This window comes from Clinocottus analis, unplaced genomic scaffold (assembly GCF_023055335.1).
Source record: "Clinocottus analis isolate CAN_PGR_092001 unplaced genomic scaffold, fCliAna1.0.p SCAF_21, whole genome shotgun sequence".
NCBI lineage: Eukaryota > Metazoa > Chordata > Actinopteri > Perciformes > Cottidae > Clinocottus > Clinocottus analis.
In genome coordinates, this window is record NW_027175943.1 from 10,743,728 (window position 1) to 10,767,820 (window position 24,093).

The 24,093-nt window shown below is 42.1% G+C and overlaps 1 protein-coding gene across 1 annotated transcript in view; it reads right to left on the reverse strand.

The window, feature by feature from the left end:
• Nucleotides 1–10,013: 10,013 nt before the first annotated feature.
• The window catches only part of adam19a (ADAM metallopeptidase domain 19a), a 145,928-nt gene continuing 131,848 nt past the window's right edge, over nt 10,014–24,093 (reverse strand). Inside the window, exons 18-23 of the mRNA XM_068587854.1 lie at nt 21,065–21,173; nt 20,337–20,478; nt 17,273–17,372; nt 15,650–15,901; nt 13,194–13,396; nt 10,014–10,906 (exon numbers count right to left, since the gene is read on the reverse strand). Coding sequence (XP_068443955.1) covers nt 10,855–10,906; nt 13,194–13,396; nt 15,650–15,901; nt 17,273–17,372; nt 20,337–20,478; nt 21,065–21,173 — 858 coding nt within the window. The 3' untranslated portion in view covers nt 10,014–10,854. The remainder of the gene's footprint in view (nt 10,907–13,193; nt 13,397–15,649; nt 15,902–17,272; nt 17,373–20,336; nt 20,479–21,064; nt 21,174–24,093) is intronic.

Here is a 24,093-nt window from a genome sequence, read left to right on the forward strand (position 1 = left end):
TAGGATGAGGAAGAACTTGAAAGAGAAAAGAGCAGTGGGCTTTTTAATGGGTGCAGATAGCTGACAAGATGTTATAAGATTCTGTGTCTGATAAATAATATGTTGAATTCAAGCTGGCACCTTCTCCGAAAAAAAGTTCAAGAAACCTTTTACAATTGAGATCTCACTCCCTCACTTTAAGAGAGTGTTCGTTCAATTTGAGAGCATGACTTATTCATTTCTGTTCAGATTTTGCAAAGCTGTCGAAAAAAAAACCTGTCCTCACTTAAACTTGTGCTCCAGCTCCAGCCCGCTTGTGCTCCAGCCCGCTTGTGCTCCAGCCCGCTTGTGCTCCAGCCCGCTTGTGCTCCAGCCCGCTTGTGCTCCAGCCCGCTTGTGCTCCAGCCCGCTTGTGCTCCAGCCCTCCTCTTCACACTCAGGCTGATTCTGTGAGTTTGTGAATTTTGCTCTCAGATTTCTCTTCTTTAATCGTTTTGATGCAACACACCTGCCAAAATTCCCCAACCAATAGAAATTTAATTAAAAGATCCCTGCCTCTGGCCCTCGATGACCCCCAGGTTTAGACCTGGACAGATAGATAGTACTTTTCTTTGCTAGAGAGAAACAGGAATAACGGCAGTATGTACACTTAGAGAGGGAAACACTTTTAAAACTTTTGAAAAACTCAAAAGAAAATGTAATTTAGGAAACAGGGACCTCCTCCGATATTTCCAGCTCAGACACTTCTACAATACAGAAATGAAAAAAGGAATATCAGCAGAAGGTAATTAAGTAATCGAAGTGTTGACAGGTGCCTACAAACAAACCCCTTTAAAGTTGGTCCCCAAACTGTACAATAGTTTACAAAAACAAAACAGAAGTAACACACTATATGTAAAACTGAAATGGGAAGTAGAACTGAATATCAAATTGTCGAATAGTGATTGGCATTCCATGTGTACAACGCAACAGACTTCCACTAGTTCTAGAAAATGGAGGGAATTTGGTTGGAAGAACTTAATCCGCTTTTTTATTACACCACACACAAAATACAAAGAACTGGGTAAAGAGCAGCCATGCTGGAGAGATTGTGGGCAGATGAATGCCAACCACTCACACATTTTTTGGCCATGCTAAAAACTTCAAACATACTGGGACAAAGTCATTCAGACTTTGGAGGAGATCTTAAACTATAAGATCCCCAGGGACCCACGGACCGTTTATCTGGGACTAATACCTGGTGATCTAATACCCAAGAAAGACATCTATCTATATAAAATCTTGATACTGGCAGTTAAAAAGGCCATCACAAGGAGCTAAGCCAAGGACAGTGGCTGGACATTGTTGAGGAAATAGACAATATGGAAAAAATGACTCATTTTCTAAGGTTAAAATCAAGGACCCATGAGCAGCGCTGGGAGAAAAGGATAGCATTCAAGGGATTAAGGGACCAGAAAAGAATGGACCTAAATAGTTTAAAGAGCGAATGTTGACCCTCTATTGATTTCATTTTCTTCTTTGTGTCTGGGTGCTGTAGTGTACAATGTTATTGATCATCAGTGGTATTCCTACTGACTACTGTACTAACATGGTGCTGCGTTCATGAACTACAAAAAACTGCAAGTGTTGGATTGACTGGTCATTCCCCACCAGCAACATATGCGGCGGCTTGCTGTGCCACTGACGGTTTCCTTCAACGACCAGAAGGCTGTTTAGCTATTGTAGGAGAAGAAAAAAGCATGGCGCGCACACACACACACACACACACACACACACACACACACACACACACACACACACACACACACACACATACAGTGTGAGGATGAAGAAAATCTGAAGTGAAATCAATTAGTCATGCTCTCAAACAGAAAGAACACCCTCTTAAAAAAAAAAGATGGGGAAAAAGCTCCATACTGAGACAACTGGGAGAACCGTTTATGTGCAACATTTACTCAGCTAACCGTTTGATGTACAACTGTATTTGGAAGTGTTTGAGATTAAATTTCTCCTTCATTCTCACCCAGTCACTGAGAACCACCACAAACATTTTGTGGAGAAGCTGTCTGGCTTGACTCTACATTATAAACGGCCTTATGGCTGCATTGCGGCCCGTGTACAGGAATGGGAGGGGAAGAAGGGGAAATAACAGTCACATTTACTGTTGGCATCATCAAACCTTTTATCACTGCAGCATTTGTTCACATTGTAGCTTCACTGTTTTTTGCAGCTACTTGAGTGTGTATGTGTATACTTTAAAGTAGAATATCTATTAAAAGTCACACCACAAAGCCATAGGCTAACAATTGAAATATAGAAGTGTAACAGATGCATAATTTCCAACTTTATTTTAGATAATTTCTTCTTAATAGTGCAATTTGGTGCATTCTGCCATGATGTTTAGCAAAGGCACTAATCAAAAGTACACAATTTAACATTTTACGATCAAAGAGTGAATTCATATACACTGCTACTAAACTATATTTTAGAAGACCACCAATATCTGTAATTATCATCAACTTTAAAAAAGGATACCAGAATGTACATTTTTTAGTGAAAGAAAAGTTAAACCATAACAACTTATGCGATTGCCGTCTCTTATTCCAAATGGACCTGACCACACCGACCAACTCTCTCTCTCCTTTGTAGCTGACAGGACGCCTCAGAGAGTATTCCAGCTCCACCGTTATAATAGCGCTCTCCTCGTGTGACCCAGGGGCAGCTTGATGCCCAACAGCAGCACATGTTACGAACAATGGTGCAGTCAAGTTTGCGGGCAGAATTCTTGCTTGTAGACTTGGATCTGCAGAACCTTTAAATTGTTGTTACGCGTTCTCTGTAAAACTGTGCCATCAGCGTATGAATGGGTGAATGATGAGAAGTAGTGTTAAAGCGCTTTGAGTGGTCAGAAGAGAAGAAAAGTGATATACAGTAGTTCATTTTTTTTAAATGTATTGTGCGTTTTAAATTTTTTTTTATTGCGTAACCTGTATGTACAAATGCTACTTTTAGCAGGGAAAAAAATCCCCTTGGGAGAATAATAAAGTGTCTATCTATGTATTACCATTTAAGTTTCTGCAAGTTAGCAATATTATTGTTTGGTCTTGGTTAATGCCGGCTAACCATAAAACTAGTCTGTGGATTGGACCATTTTCACTTGTATTGTACCATTGAGCAGACGGTCTCGTCATTGCGAATGTGGCCTACTTTCTGTTGTCTGAACCTTTGGTGCCGAGTCGATGAGTGTCTTCGCCGTCGCCTTTAATTGACGTACAAGCCACGTGGCTGTTCTTGCATGAAAGCAAATAGACACTGGTTCAAGGTTCAAGGTTTTTTATTTTGCTGTTTGTGCATGGACCAACAGTCCAGACACATTGGATTTTTTTTCGCAGGGGCTCTCTGAGTCAGAACACACTATAATAAGAAGGAGAAAGAATATAAACTATGGAGAAAAACACTATACATACATATGAAAACACAATGCATACATATAAAAACACTATACATACGGTATTATGTGCAAAGGGTACATGAAAGGTGCATTTTTTTATTATTACATTTTTGTATTTTTAATAAGTAATAAATAGACTATATGACAAGATTTCACATACAATATATATATATATATATATATATATATATATATATATATATATATATATATATATATATATATCACACATATAGTATGTGAGTAAGTGAGGTAGTGTTTGAGTATTTTACACATCTTTCAACAGTTTTGTTCTGCCATCAGTCTGACTGTGGCAGGGAAGAAGCTGTTGAAGAAGCGGCTTCTGTGGGTTATGATGCTGTCTGCTCTGCTGCGTCTCAGGTTGTACGTACAAGGCTTGTGTCTGAGCAGGGAGTGAGCTGGGTGGAGTGAGTCTCTGATAATTCTCTCTGCTCTTTTCTGACAGCGCTGCACATACATTGAGTCCATGGAATGAAGTTTTGTACCCGGGATCCTCTCCGCAGTCTTTATGACTCTTCCTGTGTGGTGTCACCATACCAGACAGTGATGCCTGCGGTGAGGATGCGCTCCATCAGTCCTCTGTAGGCCTGGGTGAGAGGGCGATGGTTCAGACCAGCTTTCCGGAGCAGCCTGATGAACTAAAGCCTTTGCTGGGTTTTTTTCACTGTCGCTGTGGTGTTAAGAGTCCAGCTTAGGTCAGCTGTAACCTGCAGTCCCAGGAATCTGCAGCTGTCGGCCCTCTCCACCTCAGTCCCTTTGATGATAAGAGACTGTAGGGGGGAGAATTCTTCCTAAAGTCCAGTATTATTCCTTGTCATCTGCATATTTTATGAAGATGGTGTTGTCCTGGGTGGAGGCACAGTTGTGGGTGTACAGGGTGAAGAGTTTGGGGCTGAGGCAGCAGCCCTGTGGGGATCCTGTGCTGACTGTGAGCTCAGCGGACACCCGTCTTCCCATTCTCACCACCTGTGGTCTTTCTGTCAGGAAATCCAGGATCCAGGTGCAGGTGGGAGTTGGGACGCCAAGGTCTGACAGCTTCTCGATCAGTTTGCCCGGGCGGATGGTATTGAAGGCAGAGCTGTAGTCCAGGAAAAGCATCCTGACGTACCTTCTACTGCTCTCCAGGATGTGGTGTAGAGCTATTGCCACCGCGTCGTCCACTGATCGGTTGAAGCGGTAGGCAAGCTGGAGGGGGTCGACGATGTCCAAGACCTTGTGGTTGATGTGTCTGAGGACAAGTTTTTCTAAACACTTCATGACAAATAGCGTAAGTGCCACTGGCCTGAAGTCATTTAAGGTGGGTGTGTCTGGTCTTTTTTGGACTGGTATGATGATGGTGGAATTAAAAATACTGGTGGCGGGGGGGGACTACAGCCTGGGATAGTGACAGGTTGAAGATGTCACTATGCACACCAGCTAGCTAGCAATGTCCGTGGGATCACAGTGGGCTTTTGAGGGTGTGTCTGCGTTCAGCCTGTCGATCCTGGCGTGGAAGATGTCTGGCAGGGTGGCATCTCGGGTTCTGTGGTTGTTGTGGTTCTCCTATAGTTTGTGACAGACTGGATTCACTGCCGCATACTGCGTGTGTTGTTGTTGAGATAGAAGCTTTCAAGTTTTTGTGAGTGAGCTCTTTTTGCTGCTCTGATGGACTTCTGCAGCTCGTTAAAATAGGCTCGTTCGTTAGAGCTGCGCCTCGCCTGGAACCCAGACGAGAGCAGGCGGCCGCTGCAGGAGGCGTTCCTGAAAAACTGCAATCAAGTCGGACAGTTTTCAGCTGCCGTCAAAGTATACACAGGAAGTCACAGAAAAAACAACTTTCTGTTAGTTTCGCTCTTCAGGCTACTTGTAGTTTAAAGATTTATTCATTTGATTATAAATATAAATACATTACTACTGGTATTGATAGGTGTTGTATAAATACAATTTTGTATTATAAACCACACAAGATATGTTTTTAAACCTGAGAGGCGTTAAGCATTATAACTAGACATAAAATAAGGATTTTCTACAACACGTGGTGTTGTCAGATCTAAGAGATCATGATCTTTCTGATGTGGCAACAGCCAGGCATTTCCCATCATGCACTAGGCCAAGCAGTCGGTGAGATGAGGCGCACGTGACGAGTTCGCACGTGACGAGTTTGCATCGTCGGATAGGTCGCAGTGATACAGATGTGCACCGTTCCCCTGACCAATTCAATCGAACGCCAAAAAGTGTATGAATTTTTATTTTCACAATTATTCAGCCGTCAAACTATTTCCCACAGCAGAAACTTTGACTAGAAAATGTGCAAGTGTTACTAATAACATGAAAGATGGCTCCATTCTATTCAAGAGTCCCAGGGAGCCATCACAGCGTGGCGGCGTGGCACGCAGAAGCAATGACTTGTATTATTAACAGCTGTGTGTCTATTCAAAGGTCTCTGGCTACTGAGCAGCTATGATGAGGGTCATTTGGTTTTAATTACTCACTAAATGCAGTTTCAAAGCTATAATCTCACTGTGAGGAGCCAAACTGTACTGAGTGAATGTTTTTTATTTGCTGGACTAAAATTTCAATGGAGCTTAAGCGGTAGTTCATGAAGGAATACCCTACACTACGGGTTATTCATTTATCTCAGTTGAATCGCATGACGTAGCAGCTGAGCTGGTCCCCGTGTAAGCAATCAACCAGACGCGTCACTGTCTCTAAGCCAATCATATCGTTGCTGTCAAAGTTTAAATGTGTGCTCTGCTCTGCTGCTGTCAGCTGTCATTCTCAGCAAACAAAGGCGACCCTCCTCCACCCCAGTCACCACCAGGCAGCAGCCAGTCATAATCCTCAGTCATCGATGGACAACAGCAACTCTCTTCTTAACCACCACCACCACCAGTGTCCGGACTCCAGGGGGGATTCTGCCGAGTCAGAACTCCAGGTCACTGCCCCCTGTTCATCCTGGTTCAGGATAGAGTCCAATCGCCAAACAAAAAGACTCTGCACTTTTCATGGTTGTATCAAATGTAATAAATGCATGGTTAATTCGGAACAAGTCTCTCCTGAGTGAAATATATTAAGTGTAAGAAAATACTGGAATTACCCACTAAGAGTTGGTTTTACTGTAGAATCTAATCACTCCGTCCATGTTGCTCAAACCCTAAATATTCATGAAAATGGCCATGATGGGAACCTTAGTCTCATCAAATGTAGCTAGCCCTGGATTTATTGTTCTAAATTTGAGTAATCTTAGTTATTTTATTAATCTTTTCATCTTACTATAGACAATTAAGCCAATTTCTCAGAATGTCAAACTAATCCTCTATCAAGTTAGAGGCAGACAGTATTTCCCGGTCTGTCACCTGTCCAGCATCTGTTTTCCAGCATATGACCCAGAACTAGCTTTTCTTTATAATGTTTCCGACTACAGAGAGGAATTCTTGCGGATCCCACCAGTTTCACGAAAGTGCTGGGCGTTCTCTGGCGGCTTGCTGCCGCTCTGTGTGTGTGCCCGTGTGCACTCAGCGCATTAGCCGAAGTCTGTACTGCCTAGAAGCAAAGAAAAAAACGTCTGGAGCAGCTGCTTCTGTCTTTGTTCTGATCTAAATCAGAGCGACTGTGGGTTTCAAAAGACTTTCTGTTTGGAGCTTTGTCAGCGTTCTCGGCCCACGAGCAGCTTAATCAGTGAGGGATTCCACCATGAACCCTATCCCTGCAAGGTGCTCCTCCAACATACTCAAAGGTGATATCAAAGAGCACAGCACGATGGAGCAGAGACTGAATAACCTTAAACTACAATGGAGTAATACATTTGCAGAAGGGGCAGCTAGTCTCCCTGCAAACAATACTTGAAGCCTATAGATGACAGGAACTCAGTGTATTCTTGACATTTACAGGCCAGCTTGTAGTAAAATATGCTTGTAGTAAAATACTGTGGATATCCATGCTCCACAAGTAATGAAAGCTTTTGATGACCCCGAATATTTCATCTTGTGCCATTATTGATCAGATCTGCACAGAAAATATGCAAATATAAGAAGCAGAAACCTGTGACATTTACACAACGGGCTCCCCAGAGGAATAATGTTTTCACCAGCAGCATTCTATGTAACGCAAAGACATGGGAGAGGTATCAAACTCCTATTTTAACTCTCGGCAAGAAAGTCAACAAGCAAAATCCTCAAAATACTAAACGACTGCTTTAGCAAACAGCATTTTATCATAAGATCTAGGTTGTCCGGGGACGCAGCGATTACAGCTCAAACGTGACAAGAGAGCTTTGGTTCCGGTGGTTAATATATGCACTGCCTTGTAAAAGTTAATGGAAAATTGAAAAAAATAAATAATAAAAAATAAAAATGAGTGTGTTGACAGAGCTTATAATTAGGGCTGGCTCATGTTAGCCCTGCTCCAGCCCCTAGATATTCTGCTATATGCCTAGACTGCTCGTGGCATCTTAGGATACACTGAGCTCCCTTTCCTCTTCTTCTTTCTTTTCTTTTCTCATCTCCCCTCTCCTTTCTTCTCTCCTTCTGGATAAGTTATTGTCTTCCAATGCACATAACTAATTCTACTCCTTTCCGGGAGCCTCTGTGCTTCCTTGCCTCAAGTTTCCATGGACCGTGGCTGTCTGGAGTTTATCGTTGGAGCCAAGGCGACACAAAATGGCTTTTGTTGTTACAAACCTCACTTCATTTATGTAGCTGGTCCACCGAAGGCTAGCCCGGGGGAAGACATTAACATATGTATTCACCGCCCGCGGGCCTGTGGCTGCACAGAACGTGATTTTATAGACAGCGGTCCTGGAAAAACTCAGTTCTCTTCATTTCGATCACGTCCTCTGTTTCGGTGCAGAATTCAGCCTGCAGGTTTTGGTCGGACACCGGCTGCCCTCGCTGGTTATGTCCTGGGGAAATGTCTCCATCCATACGTCTCCCCACGAGGACGTTCCTCCTCGCTGTCCGAGAGTGTTCCACGCCAACTGTGCACTCTCCCAACGCATTAGCAGTGAGACAAGAGCTGCTATCTCATTTCTATTAGTGGAATCTATTACGGGCAGGTGAGAGTGTAAAGACTTCATACCGGCCCTGTCAGACAGGAAACATAAGATCATCGTGGCACCATTGTGACATGAAATACATTGGATTTTTTTGTTTTCATCAGAATCACTGGCAGTGAGACAAGATCAGATCAAGACAGTGAAAGCCCACGCTCCTCAGAGCTCATTAGACCTCTTCCCCAACGTGGACACGTCAGACCTCTAAACTCAGACAACAGGTGTGCTTCTACAGGATGAACCTCGGCATCAACAGCAACGTGAGTCATTTACAAAATACAAAGTCAGAAAAAAGGCAACACTCAAGAGGTCAAGCACAGCAAACGTGTTCAGGACAAGGAAGACGCTACATGCCACCTCACAGCCTGTAAATACTACAACATACTACATAACATGTCCATAATATGACATAATGGTGCTTACTTGTGTTTGTCACGGCTGAAGTTTCAGGGCTTTAAAACATGTTTAGTTAGTTTGAATGTCAATCACAAGATAATAGAAAGTGGTTTGCATTTGAGGACGACGTCTTTGAGTAAAGTTGCATTTGAGGACGATGTCTTTGAGTAAAGTGCGGTAGTGTTCAGTACTTCATCACTCAACGGCTGTCCTCTTTAATCTGTTCTGGCCTAAAGAGCAACTAAAACCTATGTGTGGTTTAATCACCTTGCTGCAGTGATGGACAGGTGTACTCCAGTACATCATGACATCTCTGTTGGATGTGGTTAGAGGCACAAACCCAGAAATTTGCACAAAAGAACAAATTCCCTCTAATTTTAGTTTGTTCTCGTTTCTTAATGTTTGCTCTTCTTTTAGGTAAGAAAACAGGTGGTCGAGGTCACTCTTACCAAAATAAGAAAAAAACCTTGTTTCACAGTTAGTCCAAAAGCTATGTTTAAATTTGAGGATCCCAATTTATCAAATTTTGATTTTTTATATTTTAGACTAATTTTGATGATTGCATTATTAAAGACATATTATTTGTCCACACTGAACCCAATTACGACAATAAAAACCCTGCCGCTTCTGAATGGCCAACATTCTGCTGTTTTCCTGTGACACCGGTACAGGCGGTACACACTCTGGAGAATGCAGAATGTTTGTTTCACCAGGAGCTGATTTATTTTAACAATGGCCCAATCTTTCATACAGTGTTGCTGGCTGGGGTCAGAGGTTAACAGGCGTGAGACTTTCAGGCATAGCGGCAGCAAAACGCTGCTTTTCAGCCTGGCGTCAGGTTACTCTGTAAGGATAGGGAGTTTATTTATTCCAAAGTACCGGTCACATTTCAGAAAACACTGTTCATTTCCCATAATACACAGAATTTGTTTTTAATGTCCATTGTGGGAAAAACTCACAACTTTCATTTGTGCTCCTTTGGAAAGACTTTGGTCTTAAGAATGCGTGACCTATTGAGGCATTGTGCTCGCTTAGCTGGCAGTAGTCCACTCCTACTGAAGATGTCATCACACATGCAATAGATTTCCATTCAATGTTGTTGAAGTTGGAATGAAAAAAAGACAGAATGAAAGAAACTTGATAGTTTTGTAAAAATATTTTATGCAACAATTTAAAAGTCATAACACATAGCGAAAGACATTCAAATCAACATGAGCGACCGGGGGGTGTGTCCTGCAAGTCCCACGCGTCCGTCAAATCCTCCACCATGTAAACAGTGTTGAAAAGAAGCTGCTGTGTGATTGGCTCTCCTTCCCCCCATAGGCCACTGTATCTCCAGATTTGTACGTTACACGTTCCACATACAACACAATAAATTATAAAATCTAAAAGTATGGAGGAGTTGACTTGAGGTTAACATAAGGTGACATAAGAAGATTTGCAAATGTTCGGGACACACCCCAGGTATGAAGAGACCTCTTTGGTACGTAACATAAATCATAAAACGTGACACAAACTGTAAACGGAACAACAGTCATTACAAAATGTATCGTTTATACACAGACAGCATTAACATATTAAAAAAACAAAAACAATAATCCGTAAAAAAATTCATTTGGCAAATGTGACCGTCCCCCAGCGATAACACTTGTCTCAGTCTGCAAGGCCTCCGTGCAAAACCGCGTCGTTGTGGTGAATGTTAGCGCGCTGGGAGGGGGGGAGGGAGAGGAAGGAGGGGGCGGGTTCAAAGGAGAGAATCAAAGGGAGGGTTCATTTTGAAGTCTGAAATGGAACAGACTCCTGTTTGTTCTTTCGTGTCTCAGGTTTTAACTTTGCGTTTGTCCTCCTCTGGTTTGTGCGACAGATCTGTGGTTTACCGGCCAAGGTCTCTTTAGTGCAAATAGGCTGTCAGCTGCTGAGGGTGGTGGGAGGAGGCAGGAAGGAAGAGAGGGTAAGGGGAGGAGGGAGGCGGAGAAGGTCATTTTCGTGGCGGAGGCGAGGCTGTGTTTGCTTTGGCGCCTGGGACCGGTCTGGAAGGAGAAGGACAAAAAGAAAAGATTCTAATGTCACACTCGTGCAGCATACTGACTTTCTCATTTTTTGGAATCGGGAAGAACAAGTATTGTGTGTGTGTGTGTGTGTGTGTGTGTGTGTGTGTGTGTTTGTGCGTGTGTGTGTGTGTGTGTGTGCATGCGTGCGTTCTTCTTCTGTGCCATAGAGCTCCATCTGTGTCTTAAGTCATAACAATGAGCCAAGCTGTTTCACTGGGTCGTTCTTTCCTCACCGTGAACACACCTATCGTTTATTTTGACTCCGCATATACCGTCCAAAATCCAAAGAAAACATAACATATTCAAAAGAACAAGAGGCAGTATTTTGATTAGACAGGAGAGAATAGAGGTAGGCCAGAAACAAGGACAGAGAGTGAAGCCAAAGTAGAAGTGCCTTTAAACCTGCGTTCTCTGTAATGTCCAGCAGGAGGCGACGAATTTGGTTGACATGTAATGTATGTAATGTAATATTTGTATGAGATTAAATGCAAGTATGCATCTAAGATTGTTTTATCCCAGAGAACAGAACAGGAAAGTGCCGTTTCACTGACTTTTAAGTCACAAACGAATGTCCTGGCTTAAAATAATCATACCCATAACCATAATCATAATCAACAGTTATTATAAGCACAAATCAGTCATCAATCAGTGTGCTCCGAAGATATTAATTTTCAACTCATTTTTTTGCTTTCCATAAACAGTTAGCTCCTACTTTGAACACAAAGACACACTTTGCTTGGGATTTGTAAAGTCTGATGTGGGCTGCTTCTTCTCTCAAGTGTCTGAACTAACAGCAGCTGGCGTTCAATGTGAGGTCTGATCTTGGTTTTGCCAGGGAGACCAGATGTCGAGACATTTTGATCGATCTGCTAGATTACAGGAGCAGAGTAACCATAAAAAGCTGGGGAACGATCATCACCTCGAGGTTTCCTTGCCCGACATTTACTGCATTAACAGAAAAGCTGCATTGAAAGAAGACTCTGCATTCAAACAGGTAAGGACAGTCTTTTCGACCGAGGTCATGTAACTCATGAATAAAATGAAAATGTGTTGCTGATGGAGAACTGAGTCATTGCATTACATGGTTTGTAAACTAAGACCGTTTAGGTGCCAAACCCCCCCACCCCGCCCAAAAAAAAACAGAAAACAGCATGAAATGAAAAGATAAAAATACTGTGAGGGTGTATCTATCTGTCTATCTATCTATCTATCTATCTATCTATCTATCTATCTATCTATCTATCTATCTATACAAAGCATTCTCTACTAGCTGCACCTTTTGCAATCGGGCAGTCAAGAGTCTCCTCATCTATTTTGCCCTCATTGCTGCTGCAACACGCTTTCTCTTCAACCTGAGCAGTGATGGCAGTGTACTAGCTCGGTGTGGTCCCACATTTGCTCACACCCTGGTGTGATGTTGGGTGTGGTGAGGTCTCAGGCCTGATGTTGTTCATGTAACGTTTCATAAGCCTCAGCCCCACCTCCAGTTACACCGTAACACAACATAACAATGACAGTAACAACATACTGTTATGCAATGCAACAATGTAAAGTAACAACATAATAAAATGCAATGCAACAATGTAAAGTAACAATATAATGTAATGCAACACAACAACGTAAAGTAACAACGTAACATAACAACACAATATATCAACGCAAAGTAAGAAAGTAACGTAACAAAGTAACATAACTAGTGTGAATAAATAACTCTCTTGCTGGTTGGACTCGTTTTAACGCCATGGAACTTTCAATAATGCTCACTGCTGCTTAGTTGCTCGGCATGTTGCTCGATGCTCTCGTAACATTCACCGTGTCTGTGGTTTGTAGACGTACAATGCAAACATGTTCTCTTAGCGACCGGGCTGGGTTAGGGTGAACTTCTCCGTGTTGAAATGATGATGAAATGTTGACCAGAGAAGTGACCGGTGTATTTTTTTTAGACTTGAGACTAACAGGTTATTGTAAAGGTGAGCTGGTCTGAAAGGGGCTTTTGTTGCTAATGTGAATTGCTCTAGAGAGCAATAACGCATTGAAGTTGTTGTTGAACTGTGTTACATAGCAATTAATTTATGTGACCCTTTTCTACCTCTGTGACACTTTTCCCTGAGCAGCTGCATTAAAAGCCTCTCATTTTATAACAGAAATGAAAGAGAACAGAAGCCCCTAACCCACCTACACTCTGTGTGTGTGTGTGTGTGTGTGTGTGTGTGTGTGTGTGTGTGTGTGTGTGTGTGTGTGCGTGTGTGTGTGTGTGTTGGCCCACCTGAGAGCTCTGAGAGGGGGGATGGCTGAGACTTTGCCCACAGGTTTGGGTCCCACTGCCGGGGGAATCATGACCAGCAGACCCGGGGAGGGTTTGGCGACCAGGATTCTGGCTGGACTCACTGTGGGGGAGGCCCCTCTGGCTGGGCTGAGGGGGAGGGGCCTTTGGGGAGGGAAGGGGGACGGTCTGAGCTCAGACACTAACTAAAAGAGAACAAACAGAAATACGGATTGATGACCTTTCTGTAATTCAGCATTCAGATGCAACAGGACACCAAGACATACCAAACAGTTTAGGTGTCAACAAAATGATTATACAGTTGTAAACTGCTGTGGAAAACAAGGATAAAGTAGAAGGCAGAGACACAACAAGAAGATGAAAAGGTTATCCAGCACGGTGTGCAGCACTCAATTCCTGGCACATGGACACAGCAGGGAGGAGAACTCCATTCAAGATCCTGTACTAGATCCAGGCGGTCTTCAGAATCTGTTCAGCGCGCTGATAAGAGAAGTCCCACTTCACACGGGGGCAGTAGAGTAAAATCACCTCAATAGCACAGCGATCAGATTTCAAAGTCAACTCACATGAAATATTGGATATTTGACACAAACAAGAAAAAAAGCAATATGACATTCAGAAGTTGGTATTAAAGGCATTTTACACTTCACAGAGAAGCACTGATTAGAGAAGATAGATCAATAAGAAAGCATTCAGATAAGAAACACACTACACTTCTATTCATTATTTCTTCAGGGTTCAGATCAAATTCATCTATAAAGTATCTGATACAGAGAGTCCAGCGTTTCCTCCATCGCTCTGTGTATGTGGCAACTTCTCTGAATTTCATGTCCAAATGAGCTATCAGCTACAAGTCAGGAGAAGTTCTCTTACCAAAGAACTGACTCATGAGGCAGAGGTCCCTCATTTGTGTAAACACAGGGTGTATTAAGCTCTGAAGATGTTTTCCAGATGTTGGTTCTGTGTTAGAACTGAGCTGAACAAACAGTTAAAAAAAGATGAGTTCTTACTCTGAGCATTGATTGCTGAGTAAAGCAGCTGCTCTCGAAACACTGAACATTTCATTTGGAGAAAATTACCGGAGAACAGAAGCCGTGATGTTGTCGTCCTATTTATGTTTATGTGCTTCAGGAATTTGGCATCCAAGCTCCATTCGGAAAGGATGTATTTGTCGAGAGGAGGTGGAGTGATTTGGACATCACCTGCGCTGGGCAGGGATTCTAATCCCATTCAAAGCACATCTGTGTAATGTTTCCCCTCCACCCCACTCATCATTACAGCTCGGCCTTCTCTGCTGGCCAAAACAGAATCATAGAGTTATAGCTATTTTATAATTAAAACTATATGTAATAATTATTATTATTATTAATAATAATTATCAGATGACTGACATCTGGTTAGAATTAACGAGGCTGTTTGAGGCAGCATCAGCTTTTGAGGAACCGAGTTAGCCTGATGTCAATCATCTCGATAACTTAAGATGGATAATAGAACACTTGATCGACTTTGTTGAACCAGGTATGAGGAACAGAGCCCTGGAGGTGAAATCCGGTCCAGAATGTCATCCAATTATTTCAAAGAGGATCTCTGAGTTTCTTTCTGCATGAAGGGCTGCTTGTACTACAAAAAAAAAAAAAAAATCAGCTCATTCTGAAATTTTTATTTTGTATGAATATAGAGGAAAATGCTTGTGTTACTCTGATAGACAGAAACACAAAAAGGCCTTTTAGAAACCGATAAGACGACAGAAAGGAAATGCAGAGAGATAGAGCTCTGCTTCTCTCTCTTGGCTCGTCCTGTTGAACAACAAAGTCTAGTAGAGCCCACATCCTGTAACCTTGTGATGTATTAAAACAGTGCATATCTTACACCCCACCTGTTATGCCAATCTCATCCAATTAGAGTTTAAATCATGTTTTTCTGTACATATTCCCAAATGTTCCCAGTATGAATCTGACTGAATCCCATCTAGTGAGCTGTTTCAAGACCTAGATCATGGAAATGATCCTGCACGCTGTGCAGCTATACCTGAGCTCACAACATGAAGTCGCTTTTTAAGAAGCTCTCACTGTCGAAGCTATTGATGAAATGGGGATTAATTTAACAACTGTCTGGCTGCCTGTCAGGTCGTGTTGGTGAGCAAAATTATGGAAATAAAACTGAAGTTTTTTTCTCTGAACATTAAACCAATATAAATGGAGATGGCTTTCCTCCATTCTACACTTAATATCAAGAGGCAGCTGTCTCTTGTTTAATGTGAAACGGGATCAGTATTCCTTTCTACTTTCCTAAAGCTTGTATCCTTCGTGGCTCCCTGCCTGGATTCTTAAACTCTATTCTGGCTTTTACGTTTTACATCTGAGATGATTTTTATGTTATAGTTTTACAATTTAATTATAGTCAATTACAGCACAGAAAAGGGTCAAAAGAGCCCCTACCAGTGGAGACCGTGTCGGGTTGAGGGGCAGAGGTTTCTTGGGCGGGCTCAGTCTCTGTGGGGTTGAGGGGGATTTAGGTGGGGCCGCTGGGGGCTTGCCAGCTGGCAGAGGCGGACGAACCACCTTGAGATCCCGAGGACCACCATGGGGAGACTGGGCAGGTCTCAGAGGCCGCACAATGTTAACGGGCTGGGTGCCATTCGGCGAAGGGCCCGGTCGGAGAGGCAGGACCTCTTTGCTGGTGTGAGGCAGCTGGAATCACAACGAAGACCACAACGAAAGCTTGAGCAAAACAATATCCTGATGACCACAGGGCCCTTACTACCTCAAAAACTGAATCTTGTAGAAGTCTATTAGAAAATGCCCTAACAGTAGTATATAATATAATATATTATCAATATAGAATGATGTAAATTTAGTATGTAGCATGTAGAGTTAAATAGACATTAAAGCGGGCTGTGGTGACCTTGTGATTGGCAGTTTGCTACCATACTGTTGTCCAGTCTGGAAGTTGTTTGATTTTGTCTTAGAACTTTCACCCTTTCACATTGTGTTCAGTTTATGAATGTACAGTGTTACATTTTGCTTGCCTCACAATGTCTTATTCAGAGTTTGGTTGTACTTAGTTCGACCCTCTCCTGTCACTTCTGTTTGCAAAACAACAAGATGGCGATGGCCAAAATGCGATCTTGAGGCTTCAAGGTCCCAGTGCACAGTCCACTGCATGCACTTCCTGTTTACAGTCTTTGGACACTCATTATGACACTTAGCCACTTATAAAAAGCTTCAATTTAGTATTCTTGACAGATTCTCGGATTTCTTTAGAATTGCTTTTTACTAAGAATGTATGATTACAACTTCTTACTACTACTTGTTACACACTAAATTGTGGAATTAACAATCATTTTTAAATTACTTATTAATCGATTTTATGATTTTTTTTATTGTTGATTAAATTGTGTGCTCTTTCTTTTGTAATGTTTTCGGTCATTACTCAACAACAAATAATTGATTGCAAACAAGAGTATTTACATTTTTTGTAAACTCTCTTTATATTATATATTTAGTTGAGTGTTTGTGTCATTAGTTACTATTACTGTAAATACCACTGAGCTCTATTTGTCTATAAAGACGCAGGATGAGTAATGATTACTCTTATTGTTGTTTTGAACACTTATTTCCTCCCCTTTTTTCTCTTTTTCCCTATTTTCTTTCTTGTATTTATCTTCTGACTTCTACTTTGCTCTATTTTTGTATATATTTTCATGCCAATGACAATAACCCTTAGCTGCTAACATCCAATTAAATAAATGCTAAAAAAAAAACAAGCAAACAACGACATGATGAAATGATGCTGAAGGCACATTAAACCAGTGGTTGAGAATGTTGTGAACGTGGGAGGAAGCAGACTCTAATTGGTCACACAATATAACAAGCTGCTGTAAAATGAGGCCATTAAATATGAAGGTCAACCACATGGACGCTCTAATATTCACTAAAACACAGCGAGAGAAACAGTCACCACCATTACATTCTCTCCCCTTATTCCATTTATTTTATTTCTATACCCAACACCTCCCTCCCCCCCACACACACACACACACAAACACACACACCACTCACCCCCTTGTGGATGCTGGCTTTGTTGATTGGTCCGACCACCTTTAGGTGAAAGGCAGGGTTCAGATGGCCATTCTTCCCTTTCTCCACCAATGCCTCCGTCCTGAGCAGAGAAATGACAGCAGGCAGACAATAAGCCATCGCTTTTCCAAATGTTGATCTAATCATACGGCCAGGAGGGAAAAGAGACTAAAGAGAAGTCAACATGATGTTTCTCATCCAGGAGGAAGTGAGAGGAGGAAGCTGGCACAGCGTCACCTCATGGAGTTCAGCACACACAACGCAACAATGACATTCATCTGGAGTTGTGTTGTGTCAACCTGATGAATGTAAATCCAACATTCACTCTCTTTACCATCTTTTATGTGATGCTGGTGTTGCTTCCTCCCCTTGAATCTGTGTGTGAGTGTCATGATGGACACGTATCAGGAACTATCAGGAACTACCAGAGACTACCACAGAAGAGATTGTGAGTTCTTTTTATCTGTCCGACACATCGAGTCACTGTGGTAGCATCACAGGCATACAAGATGCATTTACACAACTTCACAGGCGTACAGAGATCAAAATGAAGGTTTTCAAAAAAGTTTGGAGATGGGTGTGGTCTGAACGAGAGTGCTGGAAGTGGAACTCTTCCTCCGGGGCCGATTTTGGTGTGCCGGCCGCCGGTGTGATCCCAATAGATGGGATAACCGAAACACATCCATCTCTTTAGCTGCCAAATGCTCCACTCTCTAGCTGTGTCTGTCTGCTCTCTGCTGAGCAGGTAGAGACAGTGGAAACAGTTGTCTGCTGCTGCTGGAAACCAGGCTGACGAGAACAGTAAGATAGAAGACTGCAGCCATGGGGACAATTCTCTGTGGATTCTTTCTTTTATGTGGAATATGGATTAGTACAGCTTTAAAAGTCAACAGTCCTCTACTTTGATTTGTACATGTTCCTTCCACCATGCATTTGCAGACACATGTGATCTAGAGTAACAACACGCTGACTACAGTCAACCAACAAGCTTCAGAAAGAAAGCCTTTTCTGCAGGGTCCATGCATTGGATTAAATGGAACCGTGGAGGTGTACTGCACTTCATAAACTGGTAAGTAAAGTCGTTGTATGTATGTAATGCATGCTCTTAGCTGTTTGGACAGCTTTCCAAGTAAACTGGATGTCTATACTGTATGCTTAGAGAGGTCTTAAATCAGCTGGAGCCACCCGCTCTCCCACTGTTGAACTGTAAATGAACCCAAAAGATTGGACACGGGAAAAAAAAGACAAAAGCAGAGGGTTTGCAGGGCAGCTCGTGCTGTTAGGAGTCTTTTTAATCATCTTAGTAGCTCAGTTTTCTATAGCATGAGCCAGTCATTTAGTTGTCTCCGTTTAGCTGCAATTACTGTAAATTCCAGCTGAGGCTCAATTTCACCAATATTAATACTTTCTTCCGGTCTTTATTTGGAAGGTCAGGGCCTTTCAAAGGCTGTTCCACAGCTGGATCCTTTCCAGAAACATTTGTGTAAATCACTGTGGAAGGCTTGACTATTTTCTGAGGCACTAACTCAGCCGGTGTTATGCCGAGGACGTCTCTCATGTGCGCAAGATGCCAGCTTTACAAAGGAGGGACAGCTTTAATATTGTTCCGATGGAAGTGAGCTGCAGTACAAAGTGCTGCCATTTATGCTGATGTAAAGATGTTCTGGTGTATGAATTGATTTGCTTGGAGTGCTGGCATACATGGCAGTGCCCACTTCCTTCTTTCCTTCCTTCCTTCCTTCTTTCAGTCCTGTGAATCAACACCTTTCTTCCTCCTTTCCCTTTCTCATTTATTTATTTCCCCTACTTTGACCTTTTTTTTTTATCCATTCTGCTACTAAACTTCTACTTTTCTCTCTCCTTCCTTTTCTGGAAATATTTTCTCCCACAATGCATAATTCATTCCCTCCTTTCTACTTTTTGTTTCCCTTCCTTCCCATTTAGATGGTGTGACATGTGAAGGCTCAACTGCAGAATACACTGTTGTTTTCAAACAAACAAACAAACAAGTTCTAAGATAGAGAAAGGATCAAGCATTAGAGTTACACAAATGATCTTGCTTTTTCTTTCCTAACCTCTGTGTTTTTTTTGCATCTACGTGACTAGAGAACAGTTTTTAAACTTAGTCCAGTATCGAGGGAGTAGGCTGCAGACGTCAGACACTAAATGGGCTGTAATGCAATCGTTTACGGCATCTATTCAATATCACTGTACTTCCCCTAAAATAGCTCTTTCTTCTCACTGGGGGACTCGGATTGATATTATAATGTGAGTGTCTAACAACATAGAAAGAACCCTAGAAAGAAATAAAACATTTTACTTTTGCTTGAGCCGGTCTGTTTGTTGTCCTTTGTCAAGGAGAAGTCTCCTTCGGCATTAGTATCGTTGAAATCAGCCAGATATTCTGCTATGACAATGATCATCTTTAAAATAACTTAAGATACTCTATCTGTACTCCAACACAACACATTTTGTCTGCTGGAAAGTCAACTTTGGCAAAGTTTTAGAACAAGACTTCTCCTTGAGTGAGCCTGAGTTAGAGAGCCCAGCTCTTGCTCAATAGTGGGTCAATTAAAAAGATATCCACGTTAACCAGTTGGATACAAAAACAGAGGAAACCGAGTTTCAGGCAGGCGGCAACCTCTGATTCAGAAGTGTCTTAAAACGTGCATTATCTCAACTGACCATCGGGGGGCAACTCTTCTGATTACAAAAACAAGTCTGATTGTATAGAAGTCTATGAGAAAATGACTCTACTTCTCACTTGATTTATTCCCCCATTAAACATTGTAAACATGAGTTTATGTCTCAATCTCTAGTTCAAGTCTTCTTCAATACAGCATGATGTTCTTTTCGTAAATGATGGTCATTTAGAGTCAAACAGACCATAAAGAGGATTATGCTTATGCTTTTGGCTACTGTGATAGACAGGTTGCTGCGTATACAGCACCTCTACGTCACTCCTTTGCATCCTGAAAATGTCAACTTCTGTTTATTGGTTGCAAAAAAACAACAACATAGACAGACAGACACACAGACACAGTACTTGTTGCTCTTGTTCTTCTCTCTCTGGGAAAGCCACTTATGGTAATATGATGTCTTGATCCTGTAGCAGTAGAAGAGGAGCAGCACTGCAGGCAGGACCAACAGGAAGGCAAACAGCAGCCCCACCACTAGCCCCACTTGACCTGTTGAAACACACACACACACACACACACACACACACACACACACACACACACACTGAGTGTGTTTGCATGCGCACTAGTATGAAGTGAGTCATATCCTGTTTGTGATAAGACATAGGATGTTTTCATCGCTTCTGTAGTCTTTTCCACTCATCTGTAAATGGTTTCCATAATATCAGGTTTTCAATAACTGTCTGTGGAGATACATATCTGTCAGTTCTATGTTAGTTTTTTGCAATTGTTAAATTTCATTTCTAAGAATTTAGACCCACATCGAAAATCTACACCCAAAAACATAAAACAAAGTCCACTTTAAGACATGCTCTCATCCACGATGAGATGGTGACACTTTCTCACACAACCCCATCGTCAGCCTGTCATCCAGTTCCTTTCATGATGCTAGTCTGGTGTCAGTTTAAAAATAATCTGATCACAGTTTCATAAAAAGGAAAGCTGCGATATGGTACACATTCACCCCTTTTCAAATTCATTCGTTGGTGTGCAGGTGGAGAAACAGCTTGGCACAACAGCAGGACACACCCGTGTGTGTGTGTGTGTGTGTGTGTGTGTGTGCGTGTATACTCACTGTCATACTGGATAGGTCCGCTGTCCACGCTACCGCCAAGTCCTGGCTTCTCACAGAAGGGTGGTGCCCAGCCGCGATTACAGTGGCAGTTTCCATTACTGTTACACATCTATGCACACACACACACACACGAACGCACACACACACACACACACGCACACACACAGACAGACACACACACGCACACACACACACACACACACAGACACACACACACACGTTAATGGGAGTTCCCTTCCTCTACCATCACTCATTACCTAAAAAAGGAGCAGACTGCAGAACACTCACATCACGATAAACATGCCTGTTTCTTTCTATTTTTGTGTTTTCATTTAAGTTCTTCTGGGCTAAAACGGTCGACAACCCGGGGCCCTAAATCATCAGGGCCTCAAAGTCGACAGCTTCACTGTGTGCCAATTAGTTCTTGATTATTTGAATAATTTGTTTAATATGCAAAACTAAACCAATCGTATGAGCCAAACTCCTTTTGGCTCACACAGCCTTGTTTAATCGTAAGTAAGCCGGGCCAGTGAAACCACTGCACAATAACCTATCAATATCAAATTCTCCTTCATTAAGTGTGAAGAAGTAATATCACATTCTGAAAATGTTCACAAATAATGAATTGTCCATTTACTGAAGCAGATTATCAGCCTGTGGTAATTCATTTATCGTCCTTGCAAGTTCTTATCTTTTGTGAGAGGGATGGCAAATATTAGGTTCTATTGTGTGAGCGCTGAAAGGTTCTGTGAAGACACGTGTCACACCGGCTCGTTTACCTCTGTGAAGAAAAGGGAACTAGTCCATTTTTCTTTGACACTGTGTCCACTTTTCTCCTTTGTGACAAAGACATTTTCCTCCAGCGAACAGTCTCCTGCTCTTGACAGTGTTGTGTCATGTAACCTGGAGGCAACAGTGTGGTTCTGTGGAAGCGTATCGGACCTGCTACTCTGATGAGGACATCGTGACCCCAGTGGACAAATAGCAAATGCAGTACATTTTATTGAGACTTTGGAATTATTTACTTCGCCGTCATTTTCACACTTGGGAAAGTCCTCTCGTGGGCCGGATTGGACATTTGGCGTGTCGCTTCTGGTCCTCACGCCGCATGTTGAACTCCGCTGGTCTAACGCAATAGTGAGATGACGTTTACTGAGGTCAAAGGTTTGCTCTTTGGTCCACGACACACAGCTTACAACGCTTCATAAAAACAGAGCTGCTGTTTGTGCAAAAAGGCCACAAAGTACTATTCCACCAATTCAATAATTTAATATGTTTTTTAAGATTAAAAGGAAGGTGTTAGGAATTCTCTAATAGTCAAGGAAAGGGTCCAATAATTAGTTTTAATAAACTTTTTTCTTTTAAAATTAGCATTAAAACTTGATTAATATCTCCAGACATTTTGTGTAATTCACCACCCCGAAATAAAAGAGAAACTACATCCATGCTTCAATAACATTTAGATGTAATTATCCATCAGTGATTAATATGCCTTTAGCCCATTAGCACTCGACATGAAGGGCTCACAGTTGTTTACTGATTCTTAAAAGCTCTTTTACGTCAGGTTCAGAAGACACGGTTTCTCTGACACATGCATTCAGTCCTTGGAGGGCTTTTTTAAAGGCATTTTTTATATGAGACAAAGGATAACCGGGTAGAGTCAGTAGGAAATGGAATGACCTGGATTTGAACCATCATTATTTTATAACATATCCTTCAGCCCTCTAAATCTCCAGGACTTCTAGTATGTTCAAAGCTTTTTTTAATGGAAATCTCCTGTTTTTTAAAAGAAGCATTCCAGTGTAGCTCTGAGTACTTCCTCTGCTCATTACTCCCCTTTATTTGCATGGACACCCAGCACACTCCAAAAAGCCCAAGGATCAATATGAATCATATGATAATGTTGAATTAAAAAACACACCCTAAAACAGGAAGAGTCCCTAAACTCGCAGAAGGCAGAACTGTCTATTTAGAATAATCCTGACTCAAAGCCACTTCCATTATCTATCAACTGTTGGAAAAAAGAAAGGGGACAAACAGCAGGAAACAACACAGGGAAGATGGAGGGAGAAAGGGATTAGAGGAGGAAAGGATACGGCTGATGTCTTCCTTCTCGTTCTTAATATTTCAAATCCTAATCGAATAACAAAGCCTGATAAGCCCGTTCCCTGTACAGTCCAGTGGATATGCTGAACACTGCTGACAGGTGGAAGTTTAGTCGGCGCTGGGTTCCCCAGAGCAGTCACAACCCAACCCAACCCAGACCGACGAGTGTCACGACTACACACTGCGTGTGAGAGTGGCCTGGAGTCACACTATATGGTTATCAATGTGAACATCAGGCTGCAGGCTGGATAGCATGTTAGTTCCTCTGCCAGTTTAAATGCTCCTAGTTCTTCAATATCAATAACATCACATGCTGTCTGTCCTCGTAAGCTACAGCTAGAAGGAGTGGTCGGCTCAGCTGTCAATCACATACTATAGTCTCCCTACTCAGAGGTTCGAACACTCCTTGAAGGACCTTTTCTGATGCATCTCCAGAGACCCGTTGTCTTCCTTTCAATAATACATGCAGATTGAATAAAGGAGATACATATTTAAAATGTCTCTCAGAGGGGCTTTAGTGAGACTTTAATGTTGAAGGTCTTGACTCTGAGTTTGGTTGTTGTGATGGAGCTCTACTACAGCAGGGAACTCTTTACGTGGCTCAGCCTGGTTCATGTGTGTTCACGCTGGAGAAGGTTTAAGGTTAGATTTTTCTGTGGCTCCATAAATAATACACTGCAGACAAAAGCAGACAAACCCCTCAGCGATAGAAAAGACATCCTTGAAACGGCTATATTGCATTACACTGCTGTTTCTTCCTGAGCCCAGTGGAACTACATATAGAAAAATGACAAAATAAATCACAATCTGGCTTGTCAAGTTTAGATGCAGTGTATTGTATGTGTACTGAATTATATTCAGACTATATCCCTATGTAGCTATTTAATCTACATAGTTTATTTGTTTAAAACACCTGACTTATT